This window comes from Centruroides vittatus, unplaced genomic scaffold (assembly GCF_030686945.1).
Source record: "Centruroides vittatus isolate TY-2023 unplaced genomic scaffold, ASM3068694v2 scaffold_1152, whole genome shotgun sequence".
Taxonomy (NCBI): Eukaryota; Metazoa; Arthropoda; class Arachnida; order Scorpiones; family Buthidae; genus Centruroides; species Centruroides vittatus.
In genome coordinates, this window is record NW_027122670.1 from 2,698,960 (window position 1) to 2,715,355 (window position 16,396).

Sequence of the window (16,396 nt, forward strand, 5' to 3'; positions counted from 1 at the left end):
ATCAAATTATCTCTCTGAACTATTTCCAATTGCATTATATACATAAATAAAATTATGTATATAATTAGGCTTCATTCAGAGAGATTTTCATTTTCCTTACTAAATTGAACTTGCTAAATTTTAATTTTACAGTTTTCTTGACTTATGAAACTGTTCAATACTATTCTTTTTATTTTGGATATTATAGAAAGGCCAGTTATGAAATTATAGATACACATTGGAAATCCTGAAAGAATTTATTATAGTGACTATATATTTTAATTTCAGAATTCTGTTTTAAGGTTTTTTTTTTTTTCAGATTTCATTTATTTCTTTACATAAACCAACCAATGCCTAAATAATTGGGCTAATAAATGGCTATAATTAAATAATAAATATAAACAAATTTGGTATAGAGGTAAGCGTTAGGTACCATCTCATATCTAAATTAGTAATTATAATGTAATAATTTAATAAATAATTTAGAACATCCTGGAAGAAAATAACTGACCCGGGGTGGGGATTGAACCCGCAGCCTTCGCTTGCCGTGCAGTGTGTTACCAATTGCACCACCCCAAGTCAATCATCACTTCCAGACGTATTTAAATTGATAGCGATTGATTGATCGCTAGGGATAGTGATAGCTGACTGAGTGCCTTATTGGCCAGTAGACGTAGGAGTCGTCTCCAGCCAGTGACGTTAGTAACCATAGACTGTTATATCACAATTTTAAATATGTCTGGAAGTGATGATTGACTTGGGGTCCGGGTGGTGCAATTGGTAGCACACCGCATGGCAAGTGGATTCTGCGGGTTCAATCCCCGCCCCGGGTCAGCTACTTTCTTCCAGAATGTTCTAAATTATTTATTAAATTATTAAAATTATAATTATTAATTTAGATATGAGATGGCACCTAATGCTTACCTCTATACCAAATTTGTTTATATTTATTATTTAATTATAACCATTTATTAGCCTGATTATTTAGGCATTGGTTGATTTATTTAATATAACTTTGGACTTTGAGATGTATTATATTTATTTTTTTACATTTTGAGTATCTTTATACCTCTGATAGCTTTAAGGATTATTAAGAAATATCAAATCAGTTTGTTTGCATCTCTGAAATTTTGATCATCATCTTCTCTTCAAGATGCTGTTCATTAGGGAGGCAAAAAAATTAAAGGAATCAAATTTGATAAATCAGTGTTCTCACAATCCTTAGAAATCTGTAGTCCTTCAAAATACTTAGTTTTATGGTACTTTACAGATTTTTGCACAAAGTACTTTTAAGAAGTCTTTAAAAATACTTAATTATTTACAGCTGACCAGACCAACTTATATAAACACTTACAGATGCAAAAATAGATTTTTAAATTAATTTTTTTAATTGAACATTCAGAAACTAGATAACAGAACAATCAGTGGTTATCACTTTGGTGTTATCTGCATAAGTAGGTACAATAAATTGAGGAATTAGAATAGACACTATAAGACTTGGAGATGACATATTATAAGAGAAGTAAAATTCATATATGAAACAACTTTTGATGGACAAGAAAAAAATAAAATGCTAGAATTACAACAGATTTTTCAGAAACAAAGAATACAGTAGCATTATGAGAAAAAAAAATTTTTTTCACAATTCTTTAAAAGAAATACAATAAAATCTTGATTTAATGGACTAATTCAAGTCCGTTAAAGCTAAAAGTTCATTAGGTGATAAGGTAGGTTTTCTGAACCTGTGTTCTTTTAAAAATTAAAAAAATAGTTATTTTATCTTCTTTTTACTTATGTATGTGTGTTTTATGTAAGGAAAATTAAGTATGTATGAAAAGTTTATAAAAAAGTTTTCTGTGAAATTGATGTGTGTTATTGCTTATGTGTTTCTATAATATGTTACTGTTCTGAGACTGTAAAAGACAAGTATATGCTCTAAAGCAAAATAAATAAACATTTTTTGAAAATACACTTTAATTGTATTTAAATAAGCAAATAAATAAGGTTCTTAAAAATAAAATAAAAAATTTTAAATTTGACAAAAAAAGAGACACAAAATTTCCTATTTATTTGTCTCTAGATGATGATATATAGAGATATGCCTGCTGTGGTGTGAAGTTAAGAATGGTGACTTTTTGATTTGGAAAAAACCTGTTAATACAAATATACATAAACAAAACCCGATAACATAAGCAAATACACTCACAACCACCGCAAATGATGGCGCCTAATGCCTAGCTCTAGTACAAAGATTTATTTCTATAATCAGTTATCCAAAATTTAAACCTGTTAATTTTAAAATGCATTTTATATTTAATTAACAAGGTGTTAATTTTCACACGAGACATGGATTGGAAATTTTCTCTGTTAAATGAAGAGTTTTACTGTATTAAAATCTTTTTTTTTTTTTTTTATAGAAAAAAAATTTAAATTATAAGATTCAGATGAAATCATTAACTGTCATCTTTATGATTTTTTTAAAATGATGATTAAAATTTTATACTTATAATATTAAAGAATTTAACTTTATTGTAAAAAATGATTAAAATGACCTAACAACCTTCCGTTCTTTGAAATTTCCATGTCTTTAATAAACAAGTCTAAGAATCATTTAAAACACTTATAAGTGCTTAAAATTTAAGTAGAAAATACTTAATTTTTTGAGATAAAGTGGGATTTTGATAAAAAAAATAATGTTAGAAAATTTTTATTAATTACAGTATATTCTAATAGCTAAGTAGCTTTACATGCCAAATTGTTCCAGATCCTTTTTGATGTTTTTGAAATGTATCCATATCTTAAAGGCAATTTAGAAACATCAATTTATCAAATCTTCAAAATTAAATTATAAATTTCTTTCGTAAATTAGATGAAATTCAATTTATACAAAGACAATGTTGTTTAATACAATGTTGTGTTCATTTTCCACTTTGAAATAATTGCCAAAATTTGTTTTGTTTTTGAAATGTGTTTATAAATTTATTTTTGGTGATTAATGCTTGGTGATTACTGCTTGGTGAGATTCTTACTTCAAATAATGCATAGTCAGTTTTTCATTTGATTCTCAAATATGATCTAAAGCAGTGATTCTCAAAGTAGGGGTCGCGACCCCTAAGGGGGTCGTGAAAAATATTTGGGGGGTCGCTGAAAAATTGATGCCAAATCAATTTTTTTTTTCAAATATTTTATAAATTTACTATAAATTCATATTTAGAAATAATAGAAATAAAAAATATATAAAATAATTTTTACTTAAATAAATTGTACATATAAATAAAAACAATATAAATATTTAAATACGAGCCTAAATATAATAATCATAAATTTGTGCGCTATTGGGGAATCCCCGAGTTCCACACTCCGCCTAAACTATGATAGAACAGCGTTGTCATTTGGAACAATGTTCGCTAGCAGCGTTGCGTCTGTAGGCAAGTCGACTTAGGTAGAGCGTCGATTATCCGAAAACCGATCAACCAAAAGCGTTTCAGTCGGCAAATTCGAATTTCCGCTAGTGCTGTGGCGCCACAATATTTGGCTATGTCTTGGGATACTCCGATATTATTTTAGTTGATATGCGTTTTTAGCTGGCAACACTGGCGCGACCATGAGAGGGACTTAAGGACGCGCCAGTATTTGAACGAGACTTTTTTCCCATCATGAGTGGTAAGTTTTGCTTGTTTTTCTGAGGACTGTGTTGTGCTGAATCGGAACGTTTCGAGACTAGATTAACTTCCGAAATATAATGTTTTTTGTTTTTATATTTTTCAATATATTTATTTTGTTTGTGAAAAATAAAGAAATAATTTTTTAAAAATTTCGTTAGTCTTAACATTGACAAAAATTCAACACAAAGCAACACGCAACGGAGAGAAATTTCAACATGAAATAGATTAATTAAACAAAAATTAACTCGTCCTGAATTTAAATTAACCCCCCTCCCTCCGGGATGTTTTTCTACACATACTCATTTTTCGGGGGTCGTTTGAAATTTTTAAGTGCAAAAGGGGGTCGCGGACCAAAAAGTTTGAGAAACACTGATCTAAAGAATAAATTTTATGTAGTCTTAGTTTGACTACTTGATATGTTCAAAATAAGGTATTGGATTCATTAGCAATTCTCTAATAATTGCAATATGTTGGTTATTTTTACAAACTTAATGTTATTCCTGGTTATCTCCAGTAATTTTTATAAAGATAATTACTTCCAGTATGTGTATATGGTGACTATATATATACATAATTTTGTTTTACTGATCAACTGTCAGTATTCAATGCCATGAAGTTTGTATATGCAGAAGGAACTGGGAGGTAGTGTGTGCCTCTTCTTCCTTTTGCTTTCTTGTAGTTCTTTTAGTTTATTTCATTTGTTCAAAAAAAAAAAAAAATATATAGAATGTTTCTTTATTCAATAGAAAGCAGTCTTAAAGACCTTGATGTTATTTTTACTAACAAAACAATTTTATAGGGATAGGAAACCACTGTGGGCCTCTGAGCTGGAGATGTATGATTTTAAATAATGGGTTGTAACAACAAATAAAATAATATTTGAATTGACAATGCAACTTTACAAGCCACAACTAGTTCACTTTTCCTTAGAAAAGTAATTAATAATAGCAAATTATTGCTTCCATAAATTATGCATTTAACTCTATTTTTTATTTTTAAATTAAATTATAAACCACAGCACTTAGAAACAAAGGAAATCTTACTCCATGGTAAATTGAAATCAAAACTAATGATGATGTTCATGTTAAATAGATGACATCATTAGTTCTAAGACCGATGTGTTTAAGGCTAGTTGAGGCTGGTTTGAAAGTTTGAGTGAAGTATCATACACAGCATGGTTAAGCATGAAAAGGCTTCAAGTGTGTACAAAAAAGATGTGAAAGAATTTGGAGAATATGTGACTGCTGAGGGTTTTATCCCCCATCAAGTGTTTAATTGTGAGAAACTGGACTGTTTTGGAAAAAATACCAAACAGAATGTACAGTCAAGGCTTCTTGATCACTTTGCTAGTAAGGCAGTCCGCCATAAGGAAAATTGCGGTATTCACATGTTTCCATTTTTTGCCGCTGCAAAAGATTTTGGTGTTAGTTATTGGTGAGAATCACGTGTTGAGTAAATTGGTCATTTCATTTGCAGATATAGCTATTTTATGAAATTGTAATAGTTACTTAAAGTTATTAATTTCCAGACAACTTTTAGGAATGAATTAAGTTTGTAAACCAGGGTTTGACTGTAATAGTTTTTAAATTTACTAATAAATAAAATTATTAGTAATTTTTCTATATATATAGTATTAATAACTTCTATATATATAGTATAATAACTTCTATATATATATATATAGATATATAGATTTTATCACCTCACCTCATATGTTACAGGAGATTGGTTATATGAAATTTAGTGTGGCAGGCAAGTTGATTTTAAAAATCAGCCATTGTTGGTATATAAGACATTAGCAGATTAAAAGCTGTTAGAAAAGAATATCTCATCTCTACATAAAAGATTTTTTTTTAAATTTTGATGTTGGCATTAATTAATAAAGTAATCTGTCCAATATCAATGTATTTAATCAGACAACAAATATATAAAAATAAATAAAAATATTTAAAATGATGGAGCCAGAATTTTCTAATCTTAATTGTACTGTGAGTGAGTACACAAAAATTTGAATTTCCTTTCTTTCCTAACTTACGGAGGCATAAAACTTTCCGAACTCTAAACCATTTACTAAAATGAAGCAGAATTAGAATAAAAGGTTAAAAAGCAAACCAGGTTTTTTTTTTTCAGAGAGAAACCTTTTTATTAAATTGTATTTATCCCTAAATGCATTTCGCCAGTACACTGGCCTCCTCAGTATGGCTCCAATATACACAATACAATTCAGTTTGCCAATCACAATCACTATTCATTACACTCTCTTACTCTGAGTTTTTATATCCGACAAGGTTTACCCAGCATTCCGCTGGCACCACGCCATTATTTAAATTTACAGAGTTACTTTGCATAATGATTACAAAATGTTCTTTAAATTTTCGTTTTACAGTATTTATTTCTTTATACACAATTTTTACTTCATTAACATCAATTTGACAATTATTAATATTACAATGCAAAAATACCGGGGAAGTATTGACCTTTAAACATACTGCAGCGAGGTGTTCCGAGAGTGCACTGCGGTTAACCTTTTATTCTAATTCTACTTCATTTTAGTAAATGGTTTAGAGTTAAGAAAGTTTTATGCCTCTGTAAGTCAAAAAAGAAAGGAAATTCAAATTTTCGTGTACTCACTCATAGTACAATTAAGTAAGAACAAATATATAATTTTTAAATGATTCTGTGCTGATTGATTTAGAATTATATTTTTAAACTTTTAGGTTCCAATTCCAGTGAGATTTATTTTTGTTTTACTTGGACCAATTCATACAGAATTAGATTATCACGAGATTGGCCGATCTATTTCAACTCTTATGGCAAATCATGTAAGTAGATCTTGTATATTTTATCTGTAAAGACTGTATGTAATGCTTCAATTATCTAAAAGAACAATTATTATAACACTATTTTTTTTGTCAAAACCAAATTGTACTGTATATCTATGAATATTAGTCTCTATACTTAATAGTAAAATATATTTTGACTGCTTAAGAAAACAAATTGCTTGTGTGAAATCAATCACAATAAAATAAGTGTAAAAATCATCTAATTTTATAATCATCATCATTCCTTTTAACTTTTAATTATATGAAAATGTAAAGATGACAATAAGTAGTATTTATAATGTTTAAAAAATAAATGTTTTATTTTTATATTTTATTATTCAGTAAGTTAAATTTTTCAAAAATTTTCAAAATCTGGTTTGAAATTTATTTTCTCAAGAAATGAGAAATATCAAGAAAATAAAAATACTAACAAAGAGCTTTTCTTTCAAATTGTATTGCCGTGATGCATCTTTTCTCATCACTACTTTTTAAATTTAATATTAGTTTTTCCATATATTCTCATTATTTTGTTTACTTTTTTCTACTTATTTACTTTATTTTTTTTTACTGATTATTTTATGCATTTAGTCATCGTAGCAATAGAGTTCTTTTGTTACAGCAATGTTTAAAATTTAAAATTTGTTAAGGTTGTCCATACTTCCAAATATGCTTTTCCACTCCATAACCACATTCCTTTCCATTAAGTCAGTTGTGTATTTACTTATCATATGTTTTGAAAATACTGACTGGCTATGGGAAATGATAAAAAATTCTGGTACAATCATTTTCAAATATAAGTCTCCAGCAAATTGATTCTGCAATATGACAAAATCAGTTTAGAAAATATTGCACTTAATTGCTCTTAACTATATTTTATAGGTCATTTATATCTGATGGTAAATATTTTACTAGGATGTAGCAATTTGTTGAGTACTAACTTATCACCTGAGACATTGTATATAGTGAGAGAGTAGTATTGGGAGACAAAGTTCTCTGACCACTCATCTAAGTTATATTTGTTATATTAAGAATAATGTTAATGTTGCCCATTTCTATAGTTTTAGTAGAATATAGTTTTTCTCAGTTAAGATTAACCTGTTCAAGGCCACATCTGAGTTGATTTGTAGAGGCACTCTTCATGAACTTGAAATTGCCTGTGTTAATTCATTTGTCATTTAGTACATTTTATTAAAACAAGATGACATTATTTGTCATTAGATCTTTCAAAATTATAATATCATGTGTCTTAGCACTTATTTAAGTCTCAAGCATGATAAAATTTTTTATGTCAATGCTCAATGAACATAAACTGTTGTAAATGAGAGCTTGTACATGAGAATATCTTTTTAAAAAATCAATATGAGTTTAAATATTGTAATGTGGCTAGGGATTGCAATTGCTGGATCCCTCATCCAGCAATCCAGCTGGATCCAGCGTATTCTTCGGCCTGCTGGATCTAGCACTGCGGATCCGCAAATACTCAATTAACTTTCTAAATAATTGCGCAAAAGTCTACGTCGTCGCGTTCCCGCTTTGCTAACTACTAGACTGCTACTAATTACTTACTCACTACTTTACTAACACTAATAATTAAATTACTTATAAATAAACTATACCTTAATCAATCCAGCAAAATTTAATAAAATAATAATGTATTCAATCGCTTTTAACAATCTTCCTCAGTTACAAAAAAAATACAACATTAACTATAGAACATAAAATGTGTTTGAAATAAATATAGAAAGAATAGTGCTTAATTACATCCCATTTTTTTAAAACAAGATACATAGATGTACTGCCAGGTCTGATAATTTTCGTATTGTATACCGACGTAATCCCACTGTTTTCAAACTTTTAAGAAACGATAAAAAGAAAGAGAGATTGGAATTCGGTGCCTTTACACAACTAACGTTTCAATTTCAAGCTTGTTTATGTGGGTGCAACGATGTGCAGTTTAAAACAAAGGCTTAAGAGCACAAATATACAATCAGTAAGAACCTTGACAACACTGCGCTGGCATCATACGCAAGACAGAAGGATGTTAACGTCCAATGGGATCAAGTGGCAATTATAAAAACGACGACGAATAGGCAAACGGTCAAACATCTTGAGAGATTGGAAATCTGCAAGGCGCACATGACAACTGGTTGTATAAACCATAGAGATGTGGACTTATCGTCTACCATGTGGAGAACCTTTTACATTAATTAATGTTATTAACGGACAATGCTGGTTTCATTGGATCTTATATACAGGGTGTTTTTTTTTTAAACTGACGGTACTCAGAGACATCTGTAGAGCAATCTAACAGCCGGACTGTCACCAAATTTGGGAGAGTGACTAAGGACGACATGGGAAAGAGATTTCGCGAAGAAAAAAGTAGTACCCAAATTTGCCGGTAGGGGTGGATTTGGCGCTGTTGTAGCAAAACAGCTAAGAATCTGCATAAAATCCAGCTGCAATTAACAAACACACGAATGAATAATCAGACAGAGGTTTCAGTGTAATAATGAAAGTTTAATTAATCAGCAAATAACCTTCTCCCTTCTTCAATGTGATCACCGTCCTGCTGGACAACTCATTGCATCCTGAACACCGTGTTCCCTATGGCCGAGTGTAACATGTTCGCAGGAATGTTCATCACAGTTCGAGAAATGTTGTCCTTCAAAGTCATCAAGTTTGGGACACTACCAAGATAGACCTTGGACTTTAAGTAACCCACAGGAAAAAGTAACATGGGGTTAGATCCGGGGAGCGAGGCGGCCATGCAAGTGGAAAAAAGCGACTGATGACCCTTTCTTCAGTGAAGTGCTGGTAGCTTTTTCGCTACAACAGCGCCAAATCCTCCTCTACCGGCGAATTTAGGTATTACTTTTTTCTTCGCAGAATCTCTTTTCCATGTCGTCCTTAGTCACTCTCCCAAATTTGGCGACAGTCCGGCTGCTAGATTGCTCTACAGATGTTTCTGAGTACCGTCAGTTTAAAAAAAACACCCTGTATATATTTTTTCCGCTATTTATTTTGTTTATTTATCTATATTTTGTCCGTTTGGGCGTTTTCCGTTAATTTTCATATTTATTCCGAACACATTTTATGTTCTATATTTAATGTTCTATTTTTTTTTGTAACCGAGGAAGATCGTTAAAAATGATTGAAAACGTTATTATTTTATTAAATTTTGCTGGATTGATAAAGATGTAGTTTATTTAACTTATTCTACTTCCAGTACATAGTTTTACATACCTATAAATAACTACAGACTAATATGTAGAGCCTATATATATGAAAACTGGTAAGACTGATAGCCACTTAGCCACCGATTATCCGTCCTTACATTATTATAATATATTAATATAAATTAATCAGTAGAATTACCTTTGCTATTATTTAACTTAAAGATTACATTATAATTATAATCTAACTAAACATTTAAAGTTAATTATCTCTATCTCAAATGTTAAACCGAACCAAAGTTAATTTTACTACCTAAATGTGTAAGAAGTTTTACTGATTTATAGTGACCAGTCTAAATAATAAAAGCTTTTAAAGTATTTTTTAAAATGTTTTATTTTGTTAAAAAAACATAAATTGCAGGATATATAGATAGATAGATAACACTTTATTGCACCAAAAATACATCCGCGCTGGATCCAGCTGGAATGATTTCACTGCTGGATTGCAATCCCTAAATGTGGCATTGTGTGCAGATCTGCGTTTTAAAATTTTTCATACAAAAATCAAATTTTAATTTATTTGCAAAGCTTTTTTAAGCATTTGTTTTTGGATTTCATGCATATTTATTTTAACGTATGTTAAAATGACTTTTATATAAAAATTGCTGCATTTTCATTTGTAAAATAACTCAGAAAAATTTTTTCAATGTATGTAGTACATTAAGCTTAAAGTAAAACAAAACTTAGCCAACTATTGCTGGCAGGTGCAGAATAATTTGACCTTGAACAGGCTAATAAAATATGTTGTTTACAGTAAGCCAGTAACATTGATAGGTTGTGCTATACCAAAAGAAGAAATGATCTAAAAAATAAGTTTTTCAGATATTGTAGAAGATTTAGTAAGGTAGAATAATCAGAGAGGTGCAATGAATTGTAATACTTTATTATTCTAGTGACACATCTAATTTAGAGAATAGTATTTCTGTTTTATCTTTTACAATTGTAAGCATATTGTAATTTTGAATAAACTTTTTATATATATCTATCATTTTTCCTTTTGGGGTTTTAAGTAAATAGAAACAATAGCTCTTAAGAAGTTAATGCTTCTCTGAAATATATTCAGATTTAATATTTTATACCTTGCAATAAAAAACAAAGTTAATAATCATTCAAAAATTAAATCAGTAATAATACTTTAGTATAAAAAAATATCAATGTATTTGATATTAAATTAAATTTTTTTTCTATATTTAAATCAAGTATAATTAAATATAAAAAAATTTAAATTATGCATTGTTGCTAATGAATATGAATTTCAGTAATCTTTAACATGTTTTTAAAGCATTTTTAGAAATTCTTAAAATGCTTTAAAATTTATTCTTGTGTATGATTATTTCAAAATCTAAATATTTTAGTAAAAATCTTCAATAAACAAATTTATGTTTTGTTATGTTGAATTTAAAAATTCATGAAAACTATTGTATATTTCATTTCAGATAGGAAAATTTTTGGGTTAATGCAATGTTAGGAAAATTTTTTCTTTATCAATTATTTTAAAGATGATGATATACTTACATTTGATATGTTTTTATAATTTTATTCTGCGATGCTAAACGATATAAAAATAAAATTTGTTCTGTTTATTATTATTATTATGATATATACAGGGTGGGCCAGCGAAAACGAAACGGCAGAGTGTTCGTGTTCGTCCAAGCAAAGCGCTCGGACAGGTCGATTTTACTCTTGAGGGAACATCTTTTGCAATAAAGTTTTTGTGATTCTGAATACAACAGACAACAATAAAATTTTAAAAACTCATTTATTTTGTATTAACTAAACAAGCATTTATTTCGAAAAAAAATGTTTGTTTAGTTAATATTCAGAATCGCAAAAACTTTATTGCAAAAGATGTCCCCTCGAGAGTAAAATCGACCTGTCCGAGCGCTTTGCTTGGACGAACACGAACACTCTGCCGTTTCGTTTTCGCTGGCCCACCCTGTATATATGATATATGATATGATACGATAGTGAAAAAAATGCTCAATAAAATTAAGTAAATGTTACTAAAAGGAAAAGGAATATATTTAGTCTGTATAGTTTTTTAATATAATCATAGTATGTGTACATATTTATGTATATGAATGCTTATACATGAGTATGTATATATACAAGTATTTTTTTTTACATACAGTTTATATATTATACTTTACTATTAGTATAGGGTGGTCCACATAAAACTGAATGTTCTTTTATTAATGATTAAATCAAAAATCTAAATTATTATCTAAAGAATTTTTAAAAATATTTTTTAATCGTCATCAACAGATGATAATTAAAAAAATGCCACTCTCTTAGTTTTGGTAATGTGGGTCTTAAATGTCATCAATATCAAGCTGAAATTATTTAAAATTAATGAATTTTATTAGTTAAATGAATACAGAATATAAATGGAAAAGTTTTTTATGGTAATTAAAAATACTATTTTAAGCCCAAATCTTTATGATCAAATATCCAAAAGCCAGACAGATTTTTTTTTTTCAGGATGCATCTTAGTCTGGCCAAAATATAGCCTAAGAAATCCAGCCTTTAGATATTTGGTTTTATATATTATAGTACTAATGTTTATAATCCATATCTTTTAGTAATTATCTTAAAACTAATACCCAAATCAAAATAATACTCTAAATATAGTTTACCTAAGAGAACTATTCAATATTCATTGTTGTTAAAAATGTTATTGCCTGTGAATTTACCACTAGACTTAATGACTGCTGATAATTTAACTTTTTCTTATCAGTAAATAATTTTCATTAATGTAATATTGATTGATAAAATATTTGCTTTATAATGTACTAATTTTAATTTGAAAGGCGATAACAGGCGATAAAAGGTTCCTTTTCACATACAATAATTGGACTTTTCGAATGGATGAAAATCAGGTATTCAAGTCACAACAAAGTTATATGCAAGGAAACTTATATCTAAGCCTTAACCTACTTATAAACTATAAGGAGAGAGGAAGATAGATAATTAGGAATAGCATAAGAGGACGATGGAAATACCCGGGAATGTTCTGCTTGCCACATGGTCTGGGATGAGTCACCGTACTTTGTTAATCGTCCAGTTTCTACCGTCTTTCTTAAGGTTGTCCTCTGCTTCTTATTATGAGTCTCTGGAATTTTTATCCTCTCAACTTCTCACTTTCTATTCTTTAACATGGGAACATTGATCTTGTCCCCAAGAATGTCTAGCCTCCGATCTCTTGGTTCCAAAATCTGCTTTCCAACTCGCTTTCCCGCACTTGCTAATCCCTTGGGTCTCCTTACTTCTTTTGTCTCAGGACGTTACTTCCCCAAAACAGCGACTCCACCTGAGGGGGGAAAGGATTAAAGAAGGAATTCCTCGAATAGTAAAGACAAAGGAAATCTTAAATCTAAAATAAAATATAAAAATATTAATATAACTATACAATGATATGGCCGACAGCCACAACCCTGTTGAAGGAGTCCACAAAACTTTACTTTTGAAACATTTTCAGAAGACATGCCTCTCATTTTCAGCAGAATCATACAACACAATATAAAGCAATGGCTACAAATACAAATTTTTAAGATTTCTGTTTTTGAATGCTATAAATAATAGCAAAGGCCAAAACCATAAACTTTCACAGTTCCTTTACTAGTTATCTTGATTAAAATTGTCTTTTACTTAAATCATTTTCACACACATTTTATTTCATGTTTATCTTTAAATTTTATGCAATTACATTCTGATGCTGATGCTTAAATAGTCAATATTTTTTGAAATAATATGATTTCAATTGAACAAATTACTATATAATTACCAAATTTAATGGTTTTTTTAAATAGATATTTAAAAAAAACTGATTCAATATTTAAAATAATTAAATTAATGAAACAATGTTTAGATGCTACTCTAAATGTTGTGATAATATACATCATATCTTTGATATTCTGAAAACTATTTATTAAAAGCCAGAATTAATTTTCTATTTTAAAAATAATTTGCAGCCTGTTTCTTGTGGTAAATTCACTATATGTTGGAATATTAATGATGATAATTTGATTATCGAAGATTTTTATGAATCACTCTGTGTACACTTTATCAGCAGTTATGATAAAATATTTAATAAATTATAAGAGAATAATTTAAAATTCAAGATTGTCATTTTTTTAAGAGAATTTGTAAATTCTGGTTAGAGTAATAATTAAATGATTGGGCTAAGTTTATATTTGGATTTTACTTGCTCAGACTAATCTAATCTACAGTTGTGAGAATAATTTTCATTCAGGCTTGTAAATGAACCCAAGAAATATGTCACAAAAAAGTTTATTTTGCAATTTCCATTACACAATTTCAATAATCACAACATACATTTAATGCATAGATTTTTTAAGATCACAAGTTTATCTTAAAATTATCCTGAGGAGAAGATAGAAATATGGGAGAGGGAGAAGAAATTAAAAGGTTCAATGTGGGATAGGTATCTCTAAGCTTAAAATGGTAGATGAAGGCAGTTAATGTTCTCTCTGTAAATGTAAAATGGGATGGTCAATCCTTTGTGACATTGAATTTTCTTTTTGTTAGTGATTTTATTGTCCCGATTTCATATAAACTTTATGGTCACCATGTCCTAGTGACCTTCTTGAGCCTTTTATACACACATGCACTTCCAATTTCTTCCACCTACTAGGCTTATACAAAACTCCCCTCTACTTCTGCTGGGTTGTTGCCCTTTAGGCAATAAACCAACAAGACTCAAAACAGAGACAAAAGAGAGGCAGAGAACATTCCAGAAGATCTACAACTAAAATATATTTACATATAATGTGTGGCAGGTGGCTGTCACACAGTTTTTAAAATCATCTTTATTGTGCAAAGGCCAAATCTAAATAATTTTCAAAAATTTATAAAAATTTATAAAATTTATAAATATTTTACATAAATTTAATATAATTATATGGATTAAGTTTTACTGGTTAAAAACCCTGTAAATTAGTGATTTTATTCATTCAAATTTTTTTTCTTTTATAGATCCAGTTATTTCGAAATATCTGAGTGAAATATTTTTCTTTTAATTCTTCAAATTCTTATATCTTACTTTTTCTATTTATATGTTCTTAGTTTATAGGATAGGAGATCATATTATACATTTTGCATATTTATTTATACAAATTAAGTGTAATGTGATTATTCCTACATTAGTTACATTAGTTTTCGAATGCTTAAACAATATTTAAAAATTTGTGTTTACTTTTTCATCATTATATTGTGAAACCTGACAGATATGAACAAAAATTATTAAGAAATCAAGGAAATTTTTTCTTTGACTGAATGACATTTTATTTTCACCTCTATATTATGATTTTAGTGGCTACAGTCAACTTTAGGGCTTATAAACAGTATTACTATCAATAGTATACTGTTCTAATGCTTTTATGAATTACCGTATTTACTTGTATATAAGATGAGTTTTTATCCATTTTTCACTGCTTCAAAAACCTAGGTTGTCCTATATGTGCAAGCAAAGAATTCATTTCGTTTTTGTATAATTTTTGTAAACTGTGTATTTGTATTTTTTACCGGATTCTCACCTTCTGGTGTTTGAAAATGAAAGTATTTTATCTGGGTCATTTGAATCGTTCTTGTGTATTGTCAGGAGTAAAGATGAATCACAATAGGAAAAGCAAAGCTTTTGAATTGAATTCCAAAATTACACGGGAGCCCGATATAAGTTTAATCTATTCCCACGTGAAAACAGATGATTATTTAGAAATCAGAAACTTGAAGAAACTCATTAGTGTAATCGACAAAGAGTGAATTCGACTGTTAAGAATTGGCAAAAGAAGGTTTCCAATTGTCCAGCTATATATGAACAAATTATGTTGTCGATTTTACAAGATTTTTCCTGAAATTTAAAATGCCAGTAATTTTTGTGGGACAATGTGTGCATTTACGTGCATTTGATATTTTATTTGTTATTAAATAAAATAAAATTAGTATTGTATTAAAAAAATCTCATTTTTCTTTATTTTGATTTTTAAAGTCACACCTCGTCTTATATGTGAAATCGTCTTATATTCAAGTAAATACGGTAAATGTATTATTCAAAATTTAAAAAATGATTTATTTAAAAACTTATGTTAAAGTTAAATGCTTTAATTCTATTTAATTTTAAATCAGCAATGGAAGAATCGATGAAGATTTAATTTTAATATTAAAAAATTTTTTGTTTTTCTTATACATCATTTAAATAACTTTAAACTTAAGAAATTTGAGATCCTATTGAGAAGAAAATTCAGGTTTCTTTTGCCCAATTGACATTTTTTTCCTTCTGTTTTTAACATTTTCACTACTCTCATCTTTCTGCCTAGAAGTATATAGATTAAATCAAATGAGATGAGGTTAAAAGGGAAAATGAACAATTTGCATCAAGAGAATGAGTTTACTAAAATGTTAAACAAAGATGTTTAAATTCAAACCACAAGAAACTGTTTTATTGTTTAGATTTGTTTCAAGAGTATGAAGAAAAAAATTATATCTGCTTTTAAAATAAATTTATTACTTGGCCAACAAATAATTAAATAATACATATCTAACATTCATAAAATTTCCAATATTTAGCCAAATTGGTGTTTGTTTCATTATTAATTAAGAACATATGAAAATAAAAACAAATAACTAGGTTAAATTTAAAATAATCAGAATTTGATTACTCTTAAAATGGATGACAAAT

General features: G+C 28.5%; 1 protein-coding gene across 3 annotated transcripts in view; it reads left to right on the forward strand.

Annotated features, from left to right (window-relative positions):
* Positions 1-16,396, forward strand: part of LOC136986575 (band 3 anion transport protein-like) — a 107,893-nt gene that overhangs the window by 66,298 nt on the left and 25,199 nt on the right. For all 3 annotated transcript variants that reach the window (XM_067284156.1, XM_067284155.1, XM_067284154.1), the window contains exon 14: positions 6,362-6,466. In XM_067284156.1, coding sequence (XP_067140257.1) covers positions 6,362-6,466 — 105 coding nt within the window. The remainder of the gene's footprint in view (positions 1-6,361; positions 6,467-16,396) is intronic.